Source organism: Fukomys damarensis, unplaced genomic scaffold (genome assembly GCF_012274545.1).
Source record: "Fukomys damarensis isolate Sample0158 unplaced genomic scaffold, DMR_v1.0_HiC HiC_scaffold_33, whole genome shotgun sequence".
Classification (NCBI taxonomy): Eukaryota; Metazoa; Chordata; class Mammalia; order Rodentia; family Bathyergidae; genus Fukomys; species Fukomys damarensis.
This window is the reverse complement of record NW_022900945.1, coordinates 39,430,924-39,458,769: the sequence shown is the minus strand read 5'-3', so window position 1 is coordinate 39,458,769 and position 27,846 is coordinate 39,430,924. Positions and strand designations below refer to the sequence as shown.

Here is a 27,846-nt window from a genome sequence, read left to right as displayed (position 1 = left end):
CATCTGCACCTCCTATAATTGTCAACTGCTTTGGTGTCAGCAGATTCTTCAGTGTCTCCCCAGGGAAGCCTTCACTCAGCTGGCAGCACTGGGCTGTTTATCTGGGATAGGGTTAACAGGAACAGTAATTTAGATATATAGGGCCTTTCTCAAGATCCTAACCGGGGGCACAAGTACTTTACATGCTTCTGCCTGATTTATAACTTCTTGTATTTGGTTCTGTATATCTATTTTATAGAAGACAAAACTGAATCACAGAGAAATTAAATAACTAGTATGTGAACCCATTTTATCTTATCTCAGAATCTTTTATTTTAGTACTATGCTCAACCAATTCCAATCTTATACATTTAGGAAAAGAGCCAAGTAAGATGGTAGTGTTTGAAAAAAATTTTCTGGAGAGTCTCACTTGTCTTTTTAACATTATTGCAGTTAATTCTATAGCACCTGGGAAATATGCTGTATATTAAGGAAATTCTTACACAATTTGTATTTCCCAATTCATTAACATTTTTAATAAAAGAGCTGTTTTAAGTTGAACACAATGTCTATCTCAGATGCTTTTTAATTACCTAACATTTTTCCAGTTAGTCTTTTGGTATATGTTTTTATTAGAATGGAAAGTTAAAGAAAATCAATAATGATTTTGATTTCTCCTATCTACTACCAGACAGATTAATATATGAATTTGATTGAATATTTTTATTTTTATCATTCTGTCTGTAGAAATGTCCAGAAAATGATATACGGAGTTGTTGCCTAGCAGAAATTAAACAGACAGAAGAAAAATATACAGAAACTTTGGAGTCAATAGAAAAAGTAAGTCATTAGTTATTGATGCCAAAATACTGTGTTAAGTAGTTACTATGTTAGATTCCCTGTTTCTGCTGAGCATGTGTGTGTGTGTTTGTGTGTGTGCATTCTAACTTGCAGTAGAACTTTGCATTCAAAGCCAGACACAGAAAGGCAACTGCCCATAGTATCATTCATAGTTTAGATCTAAAAAAATTGAATTCATAACAATAGGGAACAGGATAATGGTTACCAGAGGCTTGGATGATTGGGGTAGTGATGGGGAAATGTCAGATAAAAGATAAATAATCGCAGTGAGACAAGAATATTAAAAAACAACTGCATTCAGAGTAAGGAAATATACCGCAACAGAAAGTAGACAAGTGATTCTCTGGGGCCAAGAGTTGGTGGTGAAATAAGTGTGTGTGGGTAGAGGACAGATGGAGTGGAAAAGGGGAAACGGAGATGACTGCTAAAGGGTAAGGAATTTCTTCTGTGGTAAAAATATTCTGAAACCGATTGTAGTGATGGTTGCACAAGTCTATGAATGTACTAAGGACCATTTGAAGTGGATTACACACTTTAAATGGAGTGAATTGTATTTAACAGGAATTATATCTCGTAAAGGTCTTTTACAAAAAAGAAAAATCAAAGATCTCAAAGAAGGTTTATTCAGTCCACATTATTTATTGATGGTAACCTACTGGCACTATTTTAGGAACTGAGTATATGACAATAAACAAAACAAAACTGTGGATCTCACGGCCCTTCTTGTCTCATGAGAGCGTTTAGTATAAAAGCAGACAAGTGTGCCGCGTGGTGTGCTAAGATCTCTAGAGAAAAATAAGTCAGGGGAAGGGGTAGTGGGCGTGGGGAGTGGCTGGAGGTATTTTGTAGATAGTGGTAATGCAAAGTTTCTATGATAAGTTCATGTTGAAGCTGACAGCTGAACGAATTTAGGGTGCAAGTCAGGTACATATCCCAGTGAAGGTCATTCTGGAAGAAGTATCCTCAGATGGCAGTGTTCAGCTTGTGCCTCAGTGAAGGGCAGTGCATGGGAGGTCAGAGAGCTGGTGGCCACTGCATTTTGAACAGACCTGACAGGATGGTACTTAAATCTTTAGCATTTTTTTTTTCAGCTCTTGTGAGGCAAGTATGGGAACTGGGAGGACGGTTAGGATTTTGTAATAAGATGACCAAAAGTGGTGGTATTGATAGAGATGGTAAGGTGTGGTCAGATTCTAAATAAATTTTAAAAGAGCCAACTGGGTTTGGTGATGGATTAGATAAAAGATTTGAAAAAAAAAGAGAAGAATCAAAGGTGACTGTTAGGTTTGAGGATGAGCAACTGCATGAATGGTGATGATGGTTCTGAAATGGGGAAGGACAGGTTTGAGATCTTGAATTTGCAATACCTTCCAGTGGGATATATTAAGGAAGATGTTAGACACCTGAGTCTGGCACCGTTGGGAAAAATTGAATTGACATAGAGACTGTATTTTTATAGTTCCACAATGGAATTTAAGGCCATGTGACCAAATGAGATCACCCTAGGGAATGAACATTTTTAGGCAAGAGGTTTGAGACCACCCCTGCTGAATCTTACACTTACAGGCTAGGAAAATGACAGGAGAAAGTGTTTTAGGTTTAGGAAAAGAGAATAGATGTGGTAGAATTGTTTAGGGGAATGGGACAGCAAAGTGACTAGGGAAATGTAATGGAACTATGTAGCATTACAGGCCCAATTGAGATGTTTCATATTTAAAATTATACTATCAGTGTAGTCCATTAACTCCTTAGGGTTTGGTTTTCTAGAAAAGCACAGTGGAACATGACAGAGGGTAAGTTTGTGTGTGCAGGGAAGCAATTTCCATGATGATTCGTGGACTGTAACCTGGGTAGGGAGGGCAGGGAGGATGGGAGGAAGGTGGGAGGGTCAGTGGCTGAAGAATTCCCTGAAGGAGTGAGCTGTACTGGAGGAGTCGTGGTCTGAGGGCGGTAGTTGGACAGCGCATCTGTGACGCATATGCAGTTGTTGATAACATCCTGAAGCATTATTGTGTGATTTGGGAGTGGAGCTGGGCGAGAGCACAAGATTATTGGTGGTCAAGGAAACGAAAGGCCAGAGTGTTGGAAGGATCATCTGCACAGATACTGAGATGGCCAAGAATGAAAGTGGTATGGTAGGCCCCAGCCAAAAACGTTCAAGGAATGAAGGAAAATGGTGTGTAAATTCCTCTCAAGGATCTGTGATCTTCATGAAGCATTTTCATAGAAGTCCTCAAGTCTGTTTCTAAATGTTGTCCTTGGTTATCAACTTGGCCAGTAGTGTTCTTTCTGACTTTCAGAAGGAAAGTATAAACCTTTTATTTTATATTTTAAATGTTTGAGCTTATATTCATGTCTTTGTATCTCTGTCAAGAATAAAATCTCTATCACAGTGAAAATAGTTTCTCCTTCTTTTGAATTTATGTCGATAAGCAGTTGACTTTCGACACTTGTTGTTTGTTGATGAAAAAACATAATACCTATTAGGGAAAGTTATGCTTAATTATCACTTCCCTCTTCTCTCCTGACAGTATTTCATGGGACCACTAAAACGATTTTTGACACCAGTAGAATTTGACTCAGTATTCATCAACATTCCTGTAAGTAAAAATATGGTAATTAAAATTTGTGTGGCACAGCCATAAAATCCTCACTTTCTTCATGGGTTCCAGATGAATTTTGACCCTGTTTTTGATTCTCAAGTTGTATTATTACTTTCTTGAAAAACTGTATGTTATATCTTCAGCCAAAAGCCAAAAGCATGTAGAACATAAATGGGTAAGAGTCATGTGTTGTGTTTCACTCTTATCATGAAGAGCTAGACTCAATTCAGTAAGAAATCCTGGCTGCTACTTTGGGTTTCTCTTCTGGGGATCCCTCCCTGCTCTGTTCTTCTTTGGGCCCCAAGACTTGAGTTCTCTCCACTCCTCCTCTTCTACCTTTTGGTGCTTTCTGCTTGCAGTTGTGTCACCCTTAATTCTCATTTCCAAAATTTTACTTCCCTATAATTTATTAGACTATTTTAATAGTAAAATGCGATGAAGGGTTTTCTTCACGTTTATGTAAATATTTTGAGTTTCAGGTCACCTGACCATCTTAGAATCCTCAAAGTATATTTGCTCAGAAATGTGCAGTCAAGCTAACTGCTGTCTCAGATAGGTACTGCTAGGCAAGAGTCAAGTTCTGAGACCTTTCAATTTCGTTTACACACACAGGCATATACACATGCACACACACACACACACACACACACACACACACACACACTTTTATCTACAGGCTTTCTTGTATCTCCCGAGAAAGTCCATTATATTTTGATTCTGTCTTGTTCTGTGTTGCTGAGCACCCGATGATAAGCTATGACATGTTGTTTTTGTTCATATTTTCGTATTGATTGCTCGTATGAAGACATGCTCATTGATTTATAACATAAGTGCATGAAATACAATATTAGATGAAAGTTTAGCATAAAACAAAATGCCCCATCTGGGAAATAGAGGTCTTAAACTGCTAAGTATGATCACTATAACTTACAACCCACTTGATAGTCTGTATTTTTATGGCTTTACCATGCTCCTCAACAAAATGACAGGACCAATGAATATATTGATGTTCATTTTCCACCTTATGAAGGAAAAAGTATACTCTGGTGTCACTGCATACTCCGCCACATAGGAAGAGGTAATGGGGACTAGGACCTTGTTTCAAATTTCCTCACTTCTTGTTGCTGAAATGTATTTATTGACTGCTGAAAACAATTTGCTTATGAGGACAAATGTGAAATTCTGACTTTGAGTTGGTTAGTAAACTGTCTAGTACAATTTATTTGCTTCTTATTTATGCCATTAATTGTCTGGTTTCAAGTAATTTAGTCTAATTATTGTTAGCTTAGCACCAGGACACCACTAACTGACCAAAGTACAGATCTACATTTCTACGTCCCAAGGACACGAATCATTATTTTTTTCTGTCTTTGAAACATTAAGCACTTAAATAGTTTTATTTAAAAATTTACAATGATTAAAGTGAGAAAGCTGTACATACTTTTAAACAAAGAATAAATTATCCTTTAATAACTAGTGAGATAATTTTTCTCCCCATTGACATTTTTAGGCCGATCTGAAATTGCTATTTCCCATGCACATGACTTGCTTTCTTTCACTTCCTAACTCCTTTCCCCTTTGCTTTCCCCTCCTTTACCTTCTGTTTCTTTTCTCTGTTTCTTCCCTTTCCTCTCCTCCTCTTCAGCTCCTTCCTCCTCCTGGATTCTTCCCCTTCCCCTCTCTTCTTTAATGGTAGCAAGTTAATATGGTTATGAGTGACAGGTCTGACAGTACTGGCGTTCTGGGTTTGGGGTATACATTTTGGTTCTGATTTCTCCCTTTTTTCACATTGTTTTCTTTTCTAAGGAACTTGTAAAAGTTCATCGGAACTTAATGCAAGAGATTCATGATTCCATTGTAAATAAACATGACCAGAACTTGTATCAAGTTTTTATTAACTACAAGGAAAGGTAACTTTTGAATTTGAAATTCTGTGTGTATTAGCTTGGAATTGTATGAAAATTAGTAATAAAATAAATAGCTCCTGCTACTGTCTATTGCAATATCACCTGGGTGTTAGAACATAGGACAGTTAATCTCAGGGTGGTAGTTTGAGCTTTCTATGTGATTTAAAAAGAAAAGGACTCAGTGTAGTACCTAGACTTCTGCAAATCAAAAGGCTGAGATTCAAAGGTCTGTCACTATTGAGTGGTGGCTTGTCATTTTAACTCTCTGAGTCTCCTGTTCCTCATTTGTAAGTATTGATATAGATTAATGCTTCGTCCAGCTCTGATAGCTTATTATTCTCCAGTGTGGTGCATTAGATTCAGAGTCAAAGTCAGTTGCCCTCACTAATTTACACACCATCTCCTGAGTGAATCATATGAATTTGAATTTGGAGAATCAAGAAATTTTGCTTAAAATACAACATTCTCTCAATGTAAAATCCTAGTTCTAAGATGTGGCTAATGAATTGCTTTTTGTTAACTCTTAGGTAAATATTAACAATTTAATTAGTTCTCTCCAGCAGACAGTTAAAAGAAACAATAAAACAACCTCTTTGCAAAATATCTGCATTACAGGGATATTGTTCCTTGAGCGGGCTCAGAGTCTGTACAATATGAGTTATATTCCAAGTTGCACAGTTTGGGCCTCTCATTCCCAATTTTCAGATGATATATGCTTCTTTATTAAAAAGGGGTAAGGAGTTGGTGGTTTATTAATGAGTAGAGTCATAGTGATTGCAATAAAATTGTAGTAGAAAATAAAGCTGCTGAGTAAATGGTAAAAAGTTGATCTATATCGAGTTAAGAATTTTTTGAGATACATGTTTATCTATGAAATAGCATTAACAGTTGTCCAGCCAGATTGTAACATCTACCTGCTATAAAAATGTACATCGAGTTAATCCTAATCAAATTTGGATCTGAAAATGTGGCTTTTTATACTTAGATATATTTGTGGCCCTCATTTGGTAATGGTGTGTGTGTTATGTTCAGAAAGAATTTGTGAGGACTTGGGATTTACCTCAGTGGCACTATACCTGCCTCGCAAGTGCAAGGTCCTGAGTTCAATCCCTGGTATCCCCCCTCCCACAAATACAACATTGCTGCTTTGATTACCTCTAATTTTGGTTTAAAGGAGGTGATAAGTCTGTCCTCTTCTCCTCCTCTGCTTCTTGCTTTTGTTCTTACAGATTTCTTCCTCTCTTTTTCATTTCAGATTGGTTATATATGGGCAGTACTGCAGTGGAGTGGAGTCGGCCATCTCTAACTTAGACTATATTTCTAAGACAAAAGAAGATGTGAAACTAAAATTAGAGGTGATTGTTTACTTTTATTCCTGATACATGTAAAATAATATTTTTCATTGAGTTTATTGTTACAGTTAAGTTTATTGGTGTACTTAACAGTACAGTTACATTCATCATTGGGATCTTGTACCTTTACATGATGTTTCTTGGTTCTTGTTTTTTCTCCATACCCCTGCCCTCCCTTCACCTCCTCTTCTCTTAACTATTTACAAAGACTTTGTTTCCATTTTTTCCTTCTCCTTTTTTCTTTTCCCTTCTTTCTTTTCCCCTATCCTTCCCATTTCTCCTACTCCTTTAGTCCTTTTCTTCCTATTTCACATTATCAGTTTTACAATTTGAACCTTATTTGCACTTTTAGTTTTTCACACTAGAGAAACTATTCAGTATTTACACGTGTGTCCTATTTATTTCACTTAAGAGCATGGCCTCAATATCCATCCATTGTCTTATAAATGACTCTAGTTTCTCATTCTTTATGGCTGAGTAGTACTCCATTTTATAGAAAAACTACATCTTCTTTATCCAGTCTCCAGTTGATGGGGAATTGGGCTATTTCCAAGATTTAGCTATTACAAACCATTCTGCTATAAACATGGGTGTGCATATATCATTGTGGTATGATTCTTTTAATTCTTTTGGAAAGATACCCAGCAGAGGGATGGCTGGGTCAAATGAAACCTTGAATTCTAGTGTTTTGAGGTATCTCCATATTGATTTCCACAGTGGTTGCACCACTCTGCATTCTCACCAACAATGGAGAAGTATTTCTTTCTTCCCTTAACCCTGCCAGCATTTCTTATTCATCGATTTCTTCATAGCAGCCGTTCTTTCTGAGATGAGGTGCAATCTCAGTGTTGTTTTCATTTACACCTCTAGAATATTCAGTGATATTGAACATTTTTTCATATTTGTTTTTGCTGCTTTTCTTTCTTTGAGAAATGTCTGTTCATTTCAGATGCCCATTTTTGAATCAGGTCTTTATATTTGGGGGTGTGTGATTTGTTTGAGTTCTTTATATATTCTAGATAATAGACCTTTATCTGAGGAAAAGCTGGTAAATTTTTTTTCCACATTGTAGGTTGTCTTCACTCTGTTGGTGGTTTCTCTTGCAGTGCAGAAGCTTTTTAATAAAATGAGATCCCAGTTGTTGATTCTTTCTGCTAGTTCCTGTGCTACTGAGGATTTGTTCATAAAGTCTTTTCCTATGCCATTGTCTTTGAGAGTTCTACCTAATTTATCTTCCAGCAAGTTTAGTGTTTCTGTTTTAATATTTAGATCTTTATTCCACTTGGATTTTAGTTTAGTGCCTGGTGAAAGATAAGGGTCCAGTTTTAATCTTTGGCAGGTTGAAATCCAGTTTTTCCAACACAATTTATTGAAGAGGCTATCTTTCCTCCAGTGAGGATGGTTGGCTCCTTTGTTAAAGATGAGGTAGCAGAGTACATCCGGAGTTGTTTCTGTATCTTCCAATCTATTCCACTGATCCTCAGGTCTTTTTCTTTGCCAGTACCAGGCTGTTTTTATCACAATGGCTTTGTAGAATAGTTTCAAGTTGGGGATTGTGATATCTCCTGTCATATCTCTGTTGCCTAGAATTGCTTTTGCTATTCTAGGTCTCTTCTTGTTCCAAATGAATTTTTGGATTGTTTTCTCTAGTTCTGTGAAATATACTGTTGGAATTTAATTGGCATTGCATTGAATCTGTATAGCAGTTTTGGAAGTATGGCCATTTTCGCTATGTTGATTCTTCCTACCCAGGTACAAGGGATGCCTTTCCATTTTTTTATATTCTGTAAAATAAATTTTAAAAGCTATATAGTCCTCTTCCTGATTAATGCAACAGTACACTTGTCTCTGTATTCTAAATATAGTTTTGTTATTTTTGTATTTTAATAGATGTATAAAATAATATGTAGTAATAGTAGCAGAATTTGACTTTTGTAACCTTGCAATTTATATATAATGTCTCCTTACAAGACTTTATAAGAGATAATACAGTCAAATTTCTCATCTTATTAATGAGAAAGCTGAGGTGCAGAGATTTTGAGTAATTACACAGTGCTACCTGAAGCTGCAGGATGGGTAAGAGGCTGTGTGAGTGGATTTAAAATGTTTATGAAAAATAAAAGACGTTTAGGGATAGATATATAAAAATATAAAGTGCTTAGGGGCAGATGTATTCAAAAGGCATGGATGTTGGCCATAAGAAGGAAGAAAGGACAAACACGAGAATAATAAGCCTGAGAGTCTGTGATCACCCCATGAATAAGATGGTGGGGTCACTTTAGAGTGGGGAGATGGCTGTGGGAGATTTATATGAAAGGTGGTGTTTGAATTGGGTCCCGGAAGAACAAGGTGTGCTTTGGTGGATGAGATCGCACAAGGGCATTCTGGGGGAATTGGGATGTCCTGACCAGACCGGTGGGGATGGTTTGAGAGAGAGCAAGTTGATCATTGTAAACAGAGCACCCAGTCACAGTATAAAACAAGGCTGAAGATGTGTTGTCATAGATTTTTTTACATCATATATGTTTTAAATTAATTTTATTGGTACATTTAATGTATACAGTATAATGACATTCATTGTTGGAAATTTGTACCTTTACATAATCAATATGGGTTATTTTTTCCCCATTCCCTGCTCTCCTTTTAACCCACCATATGTTTTTCTATAAAAGAGTTTATGCTTTCAAAGAACATTTAAAAAACGAATTTTATATAAATTACCACCTTAAGTTTATTATTACTATTTTGGATTTTCTTAAATTTTAGGGAGATAAATGAGGTCAGCTCTTAAATGACTCTGTATGACTTTTTTGCCTTTTTTAATATCCCCTTTCTTGCTTTTTGTTTAGTTTATTAGTGAAGTTAGTTGATGAACAGGGGAAGAAGAGATAGATAATTTTCAAATCAGGATCTTTTTATTATTTTGATATATCTGACATGGTATTGAAACTCCCATATCCTACAGAGGGACTCTATAGCTTAGGAAGTTTGAATATTAGCGCATGACCAAGTGACTGTACTAAATCTACATCGTGAATCTTTTTGCCTTACATTTTACTACCTCTTGATGATGTTAACCTTAAGGCTGGAGAAAGGTTAGTCACCAGTAAATGACTCCTCTCAATATTGTTAGCAAAAAAGGATTCCTGCTTCTCTTTAGAGAACAGAGACTTATTAAATGCCTTGATTCAAATTAAGATATAATAACATTTTGCAATTCATAGAACTAGTTCCTAGTAGAACAACTACTATAGTAGTTCTTCTACAATAAAGCTATACAATGGGGTTCAAGATAGGTGACAGCAACTTGTTGATCAAACCAAAATTATCCTTCATTCTTAACCTTATTGAATGATTATTCTTCCTTCTGTCAGTATCATTGTCAAAGTTCTGCCCAGGGACCACACTCTGGGACTCTAGGCACAGTTTGTGTCATCATTATCAGTCTTAGGGGAAGAAGAGGCCTCAGGCTAAGATTGAAAAACTCAGAGTCAGGTGCTGATGAAGACCTTTCCTCAGTTTAAAGTCCCCACTTTTGCCCATGGGCCTGGCTTGAAAGTACTGTATTAGTCAGAACTGTAGCATTTCACCATATACTCTGTGGGAGCTATCTGCTTTAAGCCCCAGTTGTGGAGGGAAAGCTGCCTCTTTCTGGCCTTTTGTTTTGTGGTTATTTTTGTTCCTATTGATTTTTTTTTCTTTACTTGGAGGGAAGATAGCATGGGGTGAGGTTGGTGGGAGAGTTATAGTTTCCTTATCTTGCCTTGTGGGCTTGAGCCCACCTCATTTTATTTTCTTTTAAATTATAATTGAGTTTAGGTAGGTGAATGAATGGATGTTTCAGAAGAATTATTTCTACCCTTTATTTATTTTCAGTGCCAATAAGGATTTTACACTTCACACTCCATCCCCCAGTTGTAGCTCACACTAGTGATGTTAGTTTCTTTACTTCCTGAATTAGATCTTAGAAAAGGAACTGTTTTCTTTCAAACTAACTTCTATAACATAGTTATTTTAAAGTGAATGACTTTCTACTCCTGTGTTGGGATGTAATACTACAAGAAGTGTAAGCTACAACTTTTATTCCAAGAAGCTTAAAAATGCAATGGAGGAGATAAGACCCACTTATTACGATAATGACAGTTTAACTTCCTATTTGAGACCCATGATTGAGAACTCTCTGCAGTCTATAGAACCAAGAAATCATTTGAAAAAGGTATCCGTCCAGTGAACTGCAGTAATTGATAAGACACAAGGTAATGTGTCAGAATGGTTCTTTAGTTCATTTTGCCTGAGATCTACAGTCAAATGTGGTCAGTAAGTCATTATGTTCATTAGACTTAATGGTGTTTGCTTTGTAGTTCCTGATAATATATCCTACCAGGTGCCAGAAAAGCTAAGTATGAGCAAAGGAAAAATAAATTCATGAAAAAAGGAGTATTTTCTTAAGCACACCTCTTTCCATGAACTGGAAAAGTCTTTGGTCTGGGATATGCAATTGTGTAAGGACTTTTGACTTAAGAAGTTGCTCACCAATAATTTTTTAGTGACACTTTATTGTCTGATAACACCAAATATATATGGGAAGTGGTAAAAATCAGAAAAGTGACTTGTCTGAGCTGATACAGCTAAGAGTTGACAAATGTTGGCTTTAAAACTCATGGTTTGGGCCTGGAAATTAGCTCAGTGGTGCCACGCCTGCCTCCAAAGCTTGAAGTCCTGAGTTTGATCCCTGGTACCAGGGAAAAAAACAAACAAGCAAGCAAAAATCCCTCATGCCTTTACACATCCAAGTACTTTTCTCAAAGTCACAGTTACTTGTCAAAAGAGTGAAGAAGTCCATACTATTTTAAAGTAAATTTTAACGAAGAACATGATGTTTAAAATCTGAGGGCTTTAAAAACATGAATACAGTAGTAGGCTTATAGTTTAGCAAGTTTTCACACTCAACTATCCTACTTTATTCAGTTCAGTAAATATTTATTAAGCACTAGATTCTTGGAGACTTCAGGAGCATGTTAAAGACTTAAAAAGATATTCTGGGGAAGATATTATGTATAACCATAACTAAATAACCCCAAAAGCATACAGATAGAGAGGAATGAGTAGGAGGAAGCGGGGTGGACAGAGAAAGACAGAGGAGCACAAGAATGTAGTTTCAATTGAGATTTATTTCTGAAGGCCTGGAAGTATAGTTCTGAGAGGATGGTGAGTTTTGCTAGATACAAGAAAAAAACACAAGGCATTTAGATAGAACTGAATAACCCACAGTGTGGATTCATGGTGAGTGTGCTGAGGAAGGGCTTATCGTTGGTATCTTGTCTGTAAGCCCACTTGGGGGAGGGCTAGGTGGAAGGTAGACTTGTGAGAGTCAGCTGAGCATAGCCACGATTTTTCATGGGAGAAAGTAATTTTCATTCGTAAAATAGTTCTGTTTGATTTGAAATACTACAAGATTTTTAACATTAAAAACACTGAGAAAGAAAGACAGTATTAAGGAAAAGAGAAAAATATTTATTGAAAATGGTTCTGCTTGTGGACTTGGCATCTTTTAACGTTTATGACTTTTCTTGAGAAAACTAACAAAACATTTTTAAAAACGTGTCATTAGGAATGTTCCAAAAGAGCAAATAATGGGAAATTTACACTTCGAGATTTGCTTGTGGTTCCTATGCAACGTGTTTTGAAATATCACCTTCTTCTCCAGGTATGTAACTTAAAGCTGTTTGTTTACTATTCATTTACTTGTTCAACAATGTACTTGTGAAGTATCAACTGTGTTGTCCATACTCTTATGTTTTATGTGCTATCATTGTATAATTTTGAATTTTCATATGGCTAAGTGGAAATGTCCAAAATAGCTATACATTTTTTCTTCCTCTTAGCAAAGATAATTCTCTATTTGCCACAGAGTCATATTTTGGGTCTCCCAAATGAGACTGGCTAAAGAATAAAAATGAAAAAATAAGGCAAAACGAAAATATTCCTTCAGGTTTTTGTGGTGAATGGTAATCATTTATTAGTGTTTCATTGTGCCCAAATTTTGGCAGATTAGTCATGTTAGACCCTTTGCCTTATAACAGAAAGCAAAAGGATTGTGTCACATTCTGTATTGCTTTCTACTGTGCTAAGTTGTAATAAGACTACATTTATTTTTAAGCGATTCTTGTTATATATAACCCACAAAACTTATGGTTTTCACAGTTAGTCCTCTAATGAGGGTGGAGACTCTTATAAATTTAATTTGATAGCTATACCAGCAGACTCATTAGTTCTGCTCTGAAGCAATGTCTTACTGTATTAGTCTGTCAACAGTGCTGATGCTTGTGAAATGTCATTTAAAAAAGATCTACTACCTGTATGTGAAATATAATTTTGAGTCTGCTGTGCTTTGTACATCTTGTATATTAAATTTCTTGAACTGTAGCCACAAAATTATTAGTAATCTCTATTTTTGTTCTACTGAGAAATCAGAAAATTTAAACCCTGATTATTCCTTAAAAATGCATTAAAACCTTTATGAGACCTAAACTCAAAGAAACTTAATCAAATTGGATTTTATGAAAAAATAATAGGGAAGACTCAGGCAATGTTTCCAAGGCATTATGGAACTAAAAACATGCTCAAAATATGATAAAAAATTTATTGTGTAACTTAAGTGTAGTCAAATATTGATTGAAGAATTTAGAAGGTGCAATTTTAAAGGAATATCTGTTTTGATCTGTATAGGTTTTTACACAGACTTATAAAACTATAAAAATACATCTATGCTTTTTAAAAACTCATTGAACTTTCCCCTCTAATTTTTCTTGGTTTCTTTTATATTTTAAGTTTTAAGATTATATTTAGTTCCTTTATGTGTTTTTAAAATATGAACAGTTTTATTTTGGGTACTACCTACAGATAGAATTCCAGAAATATCAAAATAATGTAGAATGAAACTTATTTGTCTAGTGTCTAGACTTTTTTTAATCTGGTTATACATTTTGCACATTTTCTATATACTACTACACTTTCATGGGGGAAATCACTTTTAAAATGCTTAATGAAATCACAAGTTTATAAAAATTAAAATATTTTTGTAGTGATGTGTTAGAAACTTTTTTGCCGGGTGGGGGGGATTTGAGACAGGGTCTCACTATGTAGTTGAGACTGACCTCGAACTCATAGTGATCCTCCTGCCTCAACCTCCTGAGTGCTGGGATTACAGGCATGTGCCACCATGCCTGGCCAATGTGTTAGAAACTTTAAGAATAATTTACTATTTTTATTTAATAAAGTAAGAGTAAGAATAGAAATTAAAGAACATACTTTTGACAGATTTTTACACTTAGGAGGAGGTTCTTGATCTGTTGGTCTTACTTAAAACAGAAAACATTACTGGCATTGAATTCATTAGAGATTTTTTTGGGGATGGGTTCCCCTGTGCCAAACACAGTACTAGACACTCACAATATGACAACTCTTACACTGATTAATCTCACCATTTAGGAGGCAACAATGAAATGCAATTTTTAAAATGTAACACAACGTGATAGGTACATAGAAGAGACAGAAGTGATACAAACGAAAGTCTCTTTAATTACCCCTACAGAGGCTGGGGACCCTGTAGAGTCCTCAACTTCCCAGAGGAGTAATTCTTGATTTGATCTTTGAAAGAAGAATGAGAGTTTGATTGTAGATCAGAAAAGAGAGAAGAAAGAAAATGAGACTTTTCGTGAGAGTTAGCTATCAACACATGTTTTGTGAGTATAATTTAGTATGAATGGAATATAGGTTGTTTCAGTAGATTGGAAAAAGAGAAGTTGAGAGAGGTGTCCAGAACTCAGATCAGGGGCAGCCAGAGCATTCCACAAGTCTGAATAGGGCAGAGATAGCTCCAGTTTGACTCTGATGCCGGTAGAGTGAATAGAAGTCCAGTCAGAAGAGTTTTATAATAACCTGTATGAAAATGAGAAAGGAGCTGAACTTGGGAAGATGATTTCCAGAGGCCAAGATAGAAGTTGGTATTCGCAGTACACAGTGAGGGAGTGTGGAGTTTGGGATACATTTCAGGTTTCAGCTGAAGTGATTCTACTGACAGTAGTGCCATTATCCAATCAAACATAAATGGGAATAAGAATGAATATGTATTAAGTCATGGGCATGTTGAATTTGAAGATCCTAGAAATACCGAAGTAGAACTATTTAGTTCTACCTAAGTCAGGGACTTAGGCACAAGTTCTGGTGAACACATACCTTGGAGACTGATTGCCTCTTGGTGACAATTGATATCATGACCTTTGTTGCAGTAGGATTTGTGAAGTATATAATCTAAGAATGGGAGAGCACAGGGTGAAAATCTAGGGAATTATAACTTTCTGTGGTGCAGATAAACTATGAAGGACTAAAGAACAGGCAGAAGTTTAGGAATTGTAAAGAAACAATAACTGCAGTGACAGTAAAGCATCCTGATGTCCCTATAATAAAGGAGATGTGGTCATCAGAATCAAAAGCTATAGAGAATTCCTGTGTGATAGTGTGTGAAAGGGATCAGTTCAATTAGCAGTTAGGAGATTTTTCATAATAGTTGGGACACAGCTTTAAGGTAAAGGTGGAGCATTGAATTAAGATTTGTCATTGAATGGAAAATACTTCCAAGTAGGTCGTATGCGCTTTTGCTCTCTGGTTTGTCTTCTTGCAGTTTGATGTTTTTGATGAAAATAAAACCTAGTTTTGTTAAATTTATCCTGTTGAGAGTGCGATAATAAGGGTCATTCATTTGTTCATAAATTCATTCACACGTTTCATGCATTTGGTGATATTGGGAATTGAATCCAGGGCCTTCACATCCTCAGCCCTCTTCCCTGTTACTTTTTATTTTTTATTCTGAGAGCGGTTCTAGCTAAGTTGCCCAGACTGGGCTTGAACTTTCCTCCTGTCCCAGCTTCCCAAAATGGAATGGCTTGTGCTATCACATCTGTCTAAAACATGTTTTATGTCTTATGTGTTAGTTTTGATTTGATGAAAGTAGTACAGTACTAACCTTTTTCACACAGGAACTGGTTAAGCATACTACTGACCCTGCTGAAAAGGCGAATCTGAAACTGGCTCTTGATGCAATGAAGGTAAGGGAAATGGATCAGTTTTTTTGTTGTATTATTTTATTCTTGCCTACAAACAATAGAATTACAATTGTTAATATGTTTATACAGCATGCTAATATATTAAACATTTATTTTTGATGGAGAGAGTAGTATAACTTCTACTGACATAGATATTCTTGCACGGATTTAATTGTAGGACAAAAGCACATAAAACAAAGAGGTACATTAAAATAACTTTTGTACAAGTTTTCCAGCTTTTATAACTACCAGGAGTGATGGGATAACTGCTTTTATTTCACATTCTTTTGAAAGCTACTGATATAAAACCAACCACTGGTTTGTGTAAGCGTTAGGTCAGCTGTTGGCTTCAGAAATACCTGCGTGGCTCATTTTCCTCAGATGAGCTTGTCTACCTGGTTTACTCATGTGGGTGCTGTCTGTACATCATGCGAGTCAGTTTCAGCTTGGATTTATATTTTCAGTGAAATATGTAAATCAATAAACAGGAAGATAAAAGACATTGTGAACATACTGTAAAATATGTAAAATGCCAATTTCCACATAAGGTTGAATCAACACAACTTTGAAAAAAATATTTGCCTATAATTTAAAACAAAAAGAAATATTTGTTCTTAAAAACAAAGTAACAATGTGACTTTACTTAGAGAAATATTGAATTACCTCCTCAGTGTCAGTGTTAATTTTCCAATTAAGCTGATTTTATCATCACTACCAGAACACATCACACAATTATTTATTATTTCAACAATGATCATACGGGATTTCTTACCTGTAATGAAGTTGTTTTTGATACATCCTGTGAAAAGTCAGGCTTCTGTTTAGAACAGAGTTAGGAACTGTTTTTGTAGAGTTGTGTTTCTGCTTTTGTAGATGAATTAAGAAAGTAGAAAAAGAGCTCTGAAATCAGGAAAATCTGGAGCAGATGTAATAAAAATAGCTAGTTTACAGTATGGGAACATTAGATAATGTTTCCTCAGATATAAGAAAAGCCATTTTAAAATAGGTGGAGGCACATGGAGAAACATGGCCAGCAGTTTTGCACTTTAATTCAGTTTTTGTTTTATTTAGTTCTTCACCCTCCCCTTCATTTCTCCTTTATTTATTCTTTAAAGTTGAACCAGCCCCCTTGACCGAAAGTTCTCAGAAACTAATAAGACATTAGCTGGTTGCAGAAACTAGTCTTCCTTAGGTTCATTGTATAAAATTTAGTTACCTTCTGTCTCCCTGGTAACCCTTCATTATTGCCTGTAGTCCAACCTGTATATAGAAATACAATTCTTTCAAGGTCAGCTGTGAATGTACTTGAAATTCTCATTCTGCTGACCTAGTTTCTTTGTTGTTTCTCTGCACAACAGCTTATTTTGTTTTTGTTTCTTAAGGCAGCAACGTACTTACTCTGCTCAGGGGTGTGGCAAATGGCAACTCTTTAGTCTTCCCAGCTGGGACATTTTAAAATTGTTTTTGAGATGCAGCTTTGATTGATTGGGGTATTCATGTTATTGTCGTTGAAAAGTTAAAGTAGTTACTTTCACTACTAATGGAACTAATGATGTGTTTCCTTTCAAAGTGGTTTCCATCTCTAATCTTAGTATGCCTTCTTTTTGTACCCTTCTCTTTGTCCTTCAGGATTTGGCACAATATGTGAACGAAGTGAAAAGAGATAATGAGACCCTTCGTGAAATTAAACAGTTTCAGCTATCTATAGAGAATTTGGTATGTAATTATCCTTCCTTCCAGCTCCCCTCACCCCCATATGGGGGACATTCTAAGAGCTGTTGCTGAAGTAAAGATAAGTTTACCTTTGAGTTTCTGTTGTTCGTTTGATTTTTTCCCCTAATTCTTCTGCTGGTCAGTGTTTATAGGGATACCTGATGGCACTTGTGCCTTGTCATTGTCCGGAGACTTTTGCCATCATTTATGTCTGTCTGTCATTCTCTACTTCTTCCGTAGTCTGAATTTCAGACATTGGAGTCCACTTTCGTCTTTTCTTTCCCTTAACTCTACACATACTCAGGGCTGATAACCTGATCACTAAGTTGGTTTACATATATTTATTGGGTACTTCCATGTGCCAGAGATGTTGCTTGGGGCAAGCCTGTGCCTGTGAAGAAGGTGGTCTCCTGATTAGAGAAACAGGCACAGGAGAGTTTTAAAATGTCAGATTGAAGTTAGAGCTGTGCATTTGGGAGCTATAACAGAAGACATTAGGGAAGTCCTCATTTAGATAGGATGGTTAGAAAAAGTCCTTTGGGTCGTTGGTCATTTGAATCGGAACCTAAGAGATAAGAGGTCACGTGAAGATCTGGGGGTGCAGAGACCGAGCTAGAAGTCTTAGCAGGTGACATGGCCAGAGTAGGCAAGAGCCATCCACGTGTGTTGGAAAGCTGAAAGGGAAGGGTGGCTGGAGGCCTCTGCAGTGTAGGGGTGGGCAGGGGCTAGGCAGCGCAGACCTGTGGGCCATGCGGTGATGGGGTTTACGGCGATTGAGTGAGAAGTGAGCTCACTGTCCCACCAGGGAGGATCAACATACGTTACAAGACCTTTACAGCAGGCATCCTATCAGCAAGCTCTTGAAGTGAGTTCCAGAGAGAATGGAGGCCTGAATTAACCCTCCCACAGCTACTACAGAGAATGGATCTAAAATACTTTCAGTGGTAGAGTAATTTCGTTGCTTCTTTCTCTGAAGCACCCTCAGCCTCCCTTTCATGTTGATGTACAGCTACTTCTCCATTTCAGGAAACTATCATGTGCCTCCTTTCCAACCCCAGCAGCCTCTAATCTTCTGTTCACATAATTGCAGTTTTAAAATGCAGATTTCTCAATTTACTCTTTCCTCAACTTGTCAAGAGTTTCTGTTGCTCTCATTGTTCAGTCAACTTTCCTTATACATATTTAAGACCCTTAGTTACCTGTACTGAAACTATTTTCCTGAACTCATCCAGAAAATAGCTACCCATCATGTTTTATATCAGTTGTATTCTAAATTGTGGATATTTGGCTGTATTTATTACAGTCCCCGCTTTGCCATGCATTTGTGTAGTTCTGCCTCTGATCATAATCTTCTCAGAGCCTAGCAGTGGTGAACCTTTCAGATCTTTCAGTGACACAAACAGCACACCACATGTGCCATAGGTTCGCCTAGAGTCTCTTTGCTATTCTTCCCTATAAAATTCCTTCAACGTTCAACCGAAAAATCTCTCATTATCCCCTTCTCTTTGGAATTCCATGGCATATCCCCTGGACAGCTGCATAGCATTAAAAAATGGTAGTAGAATATACACACATTAATTAAATGGACCATTTTAACTATTTAAGTGCACAGTTTTGTAGCACTGAATACATCGACAGTATCACAAAACCACCGCTATCATCCGTCTCCAGAACTCTCTTCATTTTGCAGAACAGAAAGCCTGCACTCATACTCAGCCTTCCCACTTTCTTCTCCCTTCAGCCCTTGGCGACCATCATGCTATTCAGTCTGTGTGTATTTGGCCGCCTCAGCTACCTTATATAAAGGGAACCTTTCAATATTTGTCCTTTTGTGATTGATTTTATTTAGCTCAGTATGTTTAGGGTTTATCTATGTTGTCGCATATGACAGAAGTTTCCTTTTTCTTTCTAAAATTGTGTCTTTTTAAGACTGAATAATACATCATGGTGTGTATAGTACCCCACCTTTGCTTATATTTACACTTTTGTTTATGCAGCGATCCATGAACATCATTTGGGTTGCTTCCCTCTTTCAGCGATCATGCGAAAGATGCATAGGAATGTCAGTATCTGTTGGAGTGCCTGCTCTCACTTCTTTTGGTATATACCTACAAGCAGACTTTCTTGATTATACAGCAATTTTATGTTTACATTTTTGAGGAATTTCATACCACTTTCCATAGCAGCTGCATCATTTTATGTTCCTATTACAAATTCATGAGGGTCCCATTTTCTGTATATTTTTGCCAACACTTGTTCATTTATAGTTAATATATAGTATATATTTTTTATAAATAGCCCAATGAGTGTGAAGTAGTGTGTCTTTGTAGTTTTAATTGAATTTTCCTAGGGATTGATAATATTAACATTTTTAATGTGTTTTTGGTTATTTGTATATCTTTGGAGATGTCTGTTCAATCCCTTTGGCCAGTTTTGAATCAGGTTGTTTGTTTTCTTGAATCTGTAGTTCTTTACATATACCCTGCCTGCCGATTTCTTACCAGAAAAATGGTTTCCAAATACAGTGGACCCTTGACTTATGAACTCAGTTTGTTCCTGAGGGCTTGTTGTAACTCAGATTGGTCAGTTGCCTTCGAAGTCTCTCTCTCCTACATAATTTTAGGCCATTTTCTTCCAGGAAGATCTCAGTGTCTTTAGAGAGACATTGGCCTAGGATTTCTCAGTTAACCCCACACAGGAAAGGATGTTGTAATGTTCCTTTCAGAACTCTTTAAGTTAAATCTCTGCCTTCGAAGTCTCTCTCTCCTACATAATTTTAGGCCATTTTCTTCCAGGAAGATCTCAGTGTCTTTAGAGAGACATTGGCCTAGGATTTCTCAGTTAACCCCACACAGGAAAGGATGTTGTAATGTTCCTTTCAGAACTCTTTAAGGGTTAAATCTGTATGAGAGCATCTGGGAGCACAAGTGGCTGGCATTTGGGTTGTGATTCAAGATTTTGTTTGTAAGTTAAAACTAAAATTCTGATCATAACTCAAGTTGTTCATACATCAAACCAGTTGTAATCTGAGGATCCATTGTACTTTATCCTCTGGGTTGCCTTGTCAGTTTATAGTGTCTTTGAGGCACAAAGATTTTTAATTTTGATGAAATCTAATTTATCAGTCTTTTTCATTGCTTATATTTTTGGTGTTACATCCAAAAATTCTTTGTTAAATCCAATGTCATAAATTTTGTCTCTATTTTCTTGTAAGACTTTTAGTTTGAATAAACCAATATATGGTGTAAAGGAAAGGTTCAACTTTGTGGCTCTTCAGTTTTCCCAGCATCTTTTGTTGAAAAGGCTGCCCTTTTCCCATTGAATGTTCTTGGCACCCCTGTTGAAAATAATTTTCACTATACATGTGAAGGCTTTTTTCTGGACCCTGTTTGATTACAATGGTTGATATGTTTGTCTTTATGCCAGTGCCACACTGTTTTAATTATTGTGGCTTTGAAGTAAGTTTGAAATTAGGAAGTATGAGAGATACACAACTTTGTTCTTGTTTTCAAGATTATTTTGGCTTATCGGGATCCCTTCAGGATCCATGTGAATTTGGGGATGAAGTTTTCTATTTCTGCAAAAAACACCATTGGTAGGAACATTTATTGTTATACTTTCTTATAAGAGGTAATCACACATCTGTGCTCTTTCTCACAGTAGAATCTTTAGATGTTAGTGATGATAGTTCATTTTTCTCTTAATAAGCAAAGACTCATAAATACTTTCTAAAATTTGATTATCTAACTTTCGGGAAATAGATCATTAGTTTTATTCATTAAGCCAGAGTTTTTCATTTTTGAGACCTAAGCTCAAGGCAGCCACCCCTGACTTTCTAGACCAAATTGGATTCCTGTCCTATATGTTTCCTTCAAGGAAATTTGCATTTGTAATCAAATGCTCCTTTGACTACTTATTCTTCCACTGGATGGATAGTGTGTTTCATTAGGGAAGGGTCTGTCTCATTTTATCTTGTGTCATGGTGGTGGACACAAAGGAGATGCTCAACAAGTATTAGTACCTGGAATTTTTTTGGTGACTCATATTCTTCTAGTTATCTCTTCTTGTATTTAATTTCCCCTTTAAGATTATACATAAAATTAATTAATGTCCTCAGTAAAGCCCTGGGGTTACAAAAGTCAGATGACTTTTGATAAAATCCTGAGCTTTTGAGAGTGAATGTGATAAAAGTATGTGCAAATTTGTACTGTAATAAGATAGTTGTGTTGGGAAAATATCTTTACTAATGTTTCTGTGTCATTATGAAAAACTCAGACATATATATTTATATTTTAGAATCAACCAGTTTTGCTTTTTGGACGACCTCAGGGTGATGGTGAAATTCGAATAACCACTCTGGACAAACATACAAAACAAGAAAGGTAAGGAAAGAAGGCAAAGATTTATTTTCAGAGTAAGTAGTTCATTTTTCCAGGATGAAGGAAGGGAGGAAAAAGAAGAAAACCAAGAGAGTAGGCCAAGCTGTTCCTAAAATTTTCTGTTTTGAATATCTTAGGTATTTTTCTTTCTGCTCTGGTTTATATTAGTTTCATTAAGTTCTCAAGAATGAAGTGAAAAATATAGAAGATCAGCTAAGTTCAAAAAGTACACATTAAAATGATAATGGAGATGAAGTAATGATAGGTAACTGACATAAAAAATTAATGCTTTTTGATACTCACTTTAAAATAATTAAAAATAGTAGAAATATCCTAAAGAATAATTGAGAGCCATACAGTGAAAATTTTTCTTGAGGGGAATTTGTAGGAGGAAAATAACTAAAGAAATAATTGGCCTGTAGTCTTTGTACACACACACACACACACACACACACACACACACACAGAGTTGTCAAACATGCTTTTTTATAGTTCTGGAATCCTTGGAGAAGTTGTTATCAGCCAGCAGGGGGCAGCATCTGCTTTTGCTTCCACTTTGATACCCTGGCTCTACAGGTAGCTCTCAGGAGCCACATGGCCTTTAAACCACAGACTTTAGAAGAAACAAAAGTATTAGAGCTCTGTGAATAGTAATTGTCATCACTGTGTTACACATGTGCATGTTAGGCTCTGAGAGTTTATGAAATATATAAATATTGATATCGCATGATAGTGTTAGTTTTGTCTTCCATCAATTTCTACTTTTTATAAGAAAAAAATTAACTATAAATGATTAGTTTGTTCATATATTCAGTTCATGATACTGGTGGTCTATTAAATCCTAAAGAGCAACATAAATGGTAAAAGGATAGATTTGAAAATTAGACCTGGATATGACTTTTGCTTGTACTTCACTGGCAATGTGACCCTGAGAAAATTGTCTGACTTTGATAAACTTTGGTTTGCTCCCCAGTAAGGTGAAGATGATAACACCTATCCAGCAGGGACCTGCAGGCTTAACTTGAGCCCTGCTTGTGAAAGGACTGACCCCTTCCTTCATAAGAAATCCTAACTATGGTACCAATTTAGTATAAGTTAGCTGCTATTGCCATCATTTTTTGCTGAGATTTAGCTTTTAAATTAAAGGGTAATTGCTTATGAAAAACCTCTATGGATTAACTTCAGTTGTTCCTTTCAAATACTCAGCAGTGTATGTCTTGCTCTTACTATATAATTTTGACCATTTTTTGAATTAGGAAACTTTGGTGTGAAGAGGCCATTTATGTGGTAAAGGATAGTGCTGGAAACACACATTCTCAGAATACCATGTTCTTCAATTTAATATGCAACATTGCCTGTTGTCTCTAATGCAAAGAAGAATATTTGGTTGGTATAATGATATCTTACCAGGAAAAAATGAATACATATGGTACAGTTGGTATCTCTCTCTCTTTTATAGGCATATCTTCTTATTTGATCTGGCAGTGATTGTATGTAAAAGAAAAGGTGATAACTATGAAATGAAGGAAATAATAGATCTTCAGCAGTACAAGATAGCCAACAATCCTACAACTGATAAAGAAAACAAGAAGGTGACTTCTTGGACATTATTAAATATAACTTAGAACACTAAATATTCAAGAAAATTATATTAATGCAGCCATCCCTTGGTTTCAAAGATTCCCTTTCCATCATTATGGATACCAAATCCTGCAGGTTCTAAAGTCCATTAAGTAAAATGGCATAATATTGGCACATAACTAATGCACATCCTCCTATATACTTTAAATCATCTCTAGATAATTTATAATGCCAAATACAGTGTTGATTCCTATGTAAATAATTGTATTGTTTAGGAACAATGACAAGAAAAAGTCTGTACATGTTCAATGCAGGTGCAATTTTAAAAATATTTTTCCATTCATGCGTGGCTAAGTCTAGGGCTCTGGAACCCATCAACACAGAGGCCTGGCTGTCGTTAGTATGACAGTGGCTTATTGGCACAGGTGCTTTGTTTGTAGAGATTGCTTAGGTGCCGGCCTCTGTGAGCCATAGTTGGACACTGCCTGGAGATGGTCTGACCATCTCCAGGGCCCTGAGATCAAGACAGCAAAATGCATTTGTTACAGAGAAGCAGTTGACTATAGTAATAAGTTGGATTGTTCAGTTCATGTATTGATAATGTTGTGAGGGGGCTTTCAGTTTAGTATAGTGCTGATTTAATGCATTTCAAAACATGATATTTTAAATAAATGATAATATTAACCCACAGAATGTTAATTTTAACAGTGGTCTTATGGCTTCTACCTCATCCATACTCAAGGACAAAATGGGTTGGAATTTTATTGCAAGACAAAAGATTTAAAGAAAAAATGGCTGGAACAATTTGAAATGGCTTTGTGAGTATTTTTACTTTAAAAAGTTCTTTTTTTCTACTATTGAAATCATTTATGAATAATGAGCAAGCAGTGTGCTCTAATGCTTGCAGCATGTGTGCGGAGGCTCCGGAAGAGTGCTGTGAGGCTGTTCCCTTGGTAACTTGTTTTCTTCTAGAAAAGGAATTTCAGTGAATTTCTTCAAAAGGAAGGAAGAGGGAGCTCTAACCTTCTGTTTGACTTTCTTCTCCTAGGAATATTTTAATTATTTAGTTTTCAGCAGCTCAAGAAAATATGCACTATTCTAATAAACTTCTAATGGAATCACTGTTTTAAAATACACACTTTTAATTACATGTACATATGTGAATGTATCTTGATAAATTTATTTCTTTTTTCCATTTTAAGATCATTGTTTAAATGCTGGCTAAATTACGGTTAAAATTTTCAGTGAATGCTTTAAGCGCTTGATTTCTTTTTGTGTTCTTTCCTTTATTAAAGCCAGAGCTTTAACAAAAAGGTAGGAAATAAAACGGACCTATTTTCAAAAGAAATGGCGTACAGAGCTGTAATTTCCCAAGAACGTGTCACTAGAGGTGTTCTTTTTAGTTTAGATGTTTACAAATTAAAAGGTGCATAAGAACCCTTATGTAGAAACATATTGGTCATCCTTAAATGAAACTAGTTAGCAAAGTGTGGAATTAAGGAAAATCACTTTTGTGATTTGTTCATTTGTGTTCTAGCATTATTTACCTTTTGTTGGCAAATGCTGTCATTTTTTATTTCTTGTTTTTGTTTTAAGAAATGCTCTTGCTAATAATAAGTAGAGGTATTGAGGTGTTTTATTGAAGTACAGAAAAAATGAAAATAAAGATTCTCTTAATATTATTTTATTTATTTTGAGGAAATATTTTTAAGCTTCCAGACAGTTCTGGATCTTATTGTAATCAGTTCCATGTACTCAGTTTCATGAGCTGGCTGGGAATCTGCTTATTTAGCCTTTTTGGCCCTCAGTCTCCTCATCTGTAAAATAGAGATGATGTTTATTTTGAATTCCAAATAGTGTGTCTCAAGCGGAGTGCTAGCCATAGTCATGTGGTATCGATCAATAGATGATATTATTATTATTATTATTATTATTATTATTAATGTTTTATATTAGGATCCTACTTTACTTATGAGTACTTATAAAACTAAAGAGTAATTAGGAACCTAGTTTAATTATGGGTACTTATAAAACTAAAGTGTGCCTCTCAGTGTACTCTTACAGATAGTCCTTATCATTTATTGTTACTCATTGTGCTAGTTAAACCGAAAAATTTAGTAGTTTTGTGCATTAATGCAGAGCCTGTATTTCAGGGACACTCTTTGGGGAAGAAGCAGTGAAGTTGATGAGTCCTGTCCAGTCCATGGTCAGTAGTGGACTTTATCAAACAGCTAGCGTCCTCTCAGTGAGACACCATGAGTTGGACAGATAGAATTGGAGTGGCAGGCTGCTGGGATTAGGGAGACTGTATAGAGGCAGAGCTTATCTCAAGCTTTTGTTCACGTGGAAGATGCTAGACCAGCATCTCTATTGGATTTGTTTGGCTATGTGATCTTTGAATGAGTGAAGGAATTTCTGCAGCGGAGTAAAGTTAAATTTCTTGTCCCAGAGCGGGCAAGCTCCTTTGACTGTATGTCAGACATATTATATCATTAACTATTATTTTCAGTTGCCATAAATCAAATAGTGGGCCTCTAAAGCAAGAAAGTTGATAAAATAATTGCTTATTCTCTTTCATGTACAGGAATTTGGGATGGGTAGAGTATGGCCTAGGTATGGTGGCTCACGTTGTATCATCGTAACTCAGGCTCCTGTCTTGGAGCCATCATCAGCATTTAGTTTCTGTCCTCAGTGTTGGTCACACTATAGTCTTCAGGTAGCTGCTGGAGCTCTACCTATGAAATCTACATTCTAAGTGGTAGAAGGTGGTCACTTACTTTTAAGGATCCTTTGATAACCCACATTTCTATTACCTGATACTGACCAGAACTTACTCTTGTGGCCACATCTATCCAGGAACCTGGGAGTTAAAATCTTTATTCCAGGTAGGATTGTGCCTGGCTTAGAATTGTAGTTCTCTTACCACAGAAGAAGAGGAAGGGATAGTTGTAGGCAGCTGTCCCTGGCTTGCAGGTATATATGCACAGGAGTGTGGGTGGATTTAAGTTGTTCTTTCACAGTAGGGATGGCAGCAACCTGTGAGCAGGAAACCTGGAATTCTTAACCTTTGATTATTTTCCGAGCATCTCAACAATATAGTAAAACATCAGTGGATGTGGTTTTGTGTTTTAGAGTTCTGTGGGTTGCCCGTGTGTTTTCTGCTGCACTGTAGATAAAAGAAGACTAAGAAATTCTGTAGCATTGACGACGGCAGAAGAAAGTCAGCTTTGTCTCTCCACAGTGACCTTAGCACAAACCTGGGTCCTGGAAGTCTCTGTAGCCCCTCTGGAAAGTATGTGTTAAGGAATGGGAGGGATTGAGGGAGGCTAATCAAGGGAATTAATATTTTTCAGACTGATAAAATATTTCCTAACTGTGTTTACAGAAGAGATTGTGTGAGTAGGATGCTTGGATCATTTTTATTTAAGAACATTCCAGATCACCTTTAAGGCACTTGAAATACTGCTCTTAATTTAGAACATTTAAAAAAGGTCATAGGAATGTATGAGTACTAATAAACAATAAAGATCCTCTGAACACAAATCGTCTCCCCAGTGGTGACCTGAATCTCAGCCTCTGTCTGTCGTGAGCACACCGCCATCCTTGCTCAGCAGCTGTGTTCTTGACCTTCTTTGGCCATAACCACTTCCAGCATTTAAAATATGCAGTGGACCACATTAGAATGCCGTAGGAAAGGCTGAGCAAATAGAAAAGCAGCAGTGATCCACTTGGATAGGGCAGGACGTAGGAGGTTTTTCTTTTTTCCTGTGAGAAGAGGTAGCAGGACTATCACTCTTGAGGCTGCTGGAACAGTTATGGAGCCAAATGATGTTTTAGGGCTGTATTCTGGGGATCTTGTTCTAAAGAATATATTTAAATCTTTAAGACAATGATAGATAGGCATCGCTTACTTTTATTTATTCCAAAGGGCATTTTTGTTATCAACTGTCTCTCATAATTCCATTCAGTCATCTGTGAAATAAGATGGCAAGTATTTTTAACGGGTTAAGCTGGTTTTCATAATGATGTTGAAAAATGTGAATATGAGTGCCTGCAGCAATGTTTAGAATTTTGTTAGGAAACCATGGTTATGTTTCTCTCAAATTCCTTATATGCGTTATGTTTTTATAGTTTTCCAATTAGACTTGAATTAATAAACCTTATCATACCCATTTTATACCTCAGGTAACTGCTAATCACTGGTGCACTTCAGCAAATTTGGACAAAATCTGTGGTGCATAATTTGCAATAGAGTTCAGGATCTCATGGTTTCATAGGGTTTTCTTTGTCCTTGAGGTTGCTGAAATAAGTAACCAGACTCAGATCTTGTTGTGTAAATTAAGCCAGTGGCTCCTTTTTTTTTTTTT

General features: G+C 36.2%; 1 protein-coding gene across 2 annotated transcripts in view; it reads left to right on the top strand.

The window, feature by feature from the left end:
* The window catches only part of Vav3 (vav guanine nucleotide exchange factor 3), a 275,111-nt gene that overhangs the window by 89,977 nt on the left and 157,288 nt on the right, over positions 1–27,846 (top strand). For both annotated transcript variants that reach the window (XM_019204802.1, XM_033758176.1), the window contains exons 5-14: positions 727–819; positions 3,372–3,440; positions 5,250–5,353; positions 6,606–6,705; positions 12,314–12,409; positions 15,741–15,809; positions 17,436–17,522; positions 21,816–21,901; positions 23,358–23,490; positions 24,188–24,297. In XM_019204802.1, the coding sequence (XP_019060347.1) occupies positions 727–819; positions 3,372–3,440; positions 5,250–5,353; positions 6,606–6,705; positions 12,314–12,409; positions 15,741–15,809; positions 17,436–17,522; positions 21,816–21,901; positions 23,358–23,490; positions 24,188–24,297 (947 nt within the window). The remainder of the gene's footprint in view (positions 1–726; positions 820–3,371; positions 3,441–5,249; positions 5,354–6,605; positions 6,706–12,313; positions 12,410–15,740; positions 15,810–17,435; positions 17,523–21,815; positions 21,902–23,357; positions 23,491–24,187; positions 24,298–27,846) is intronic.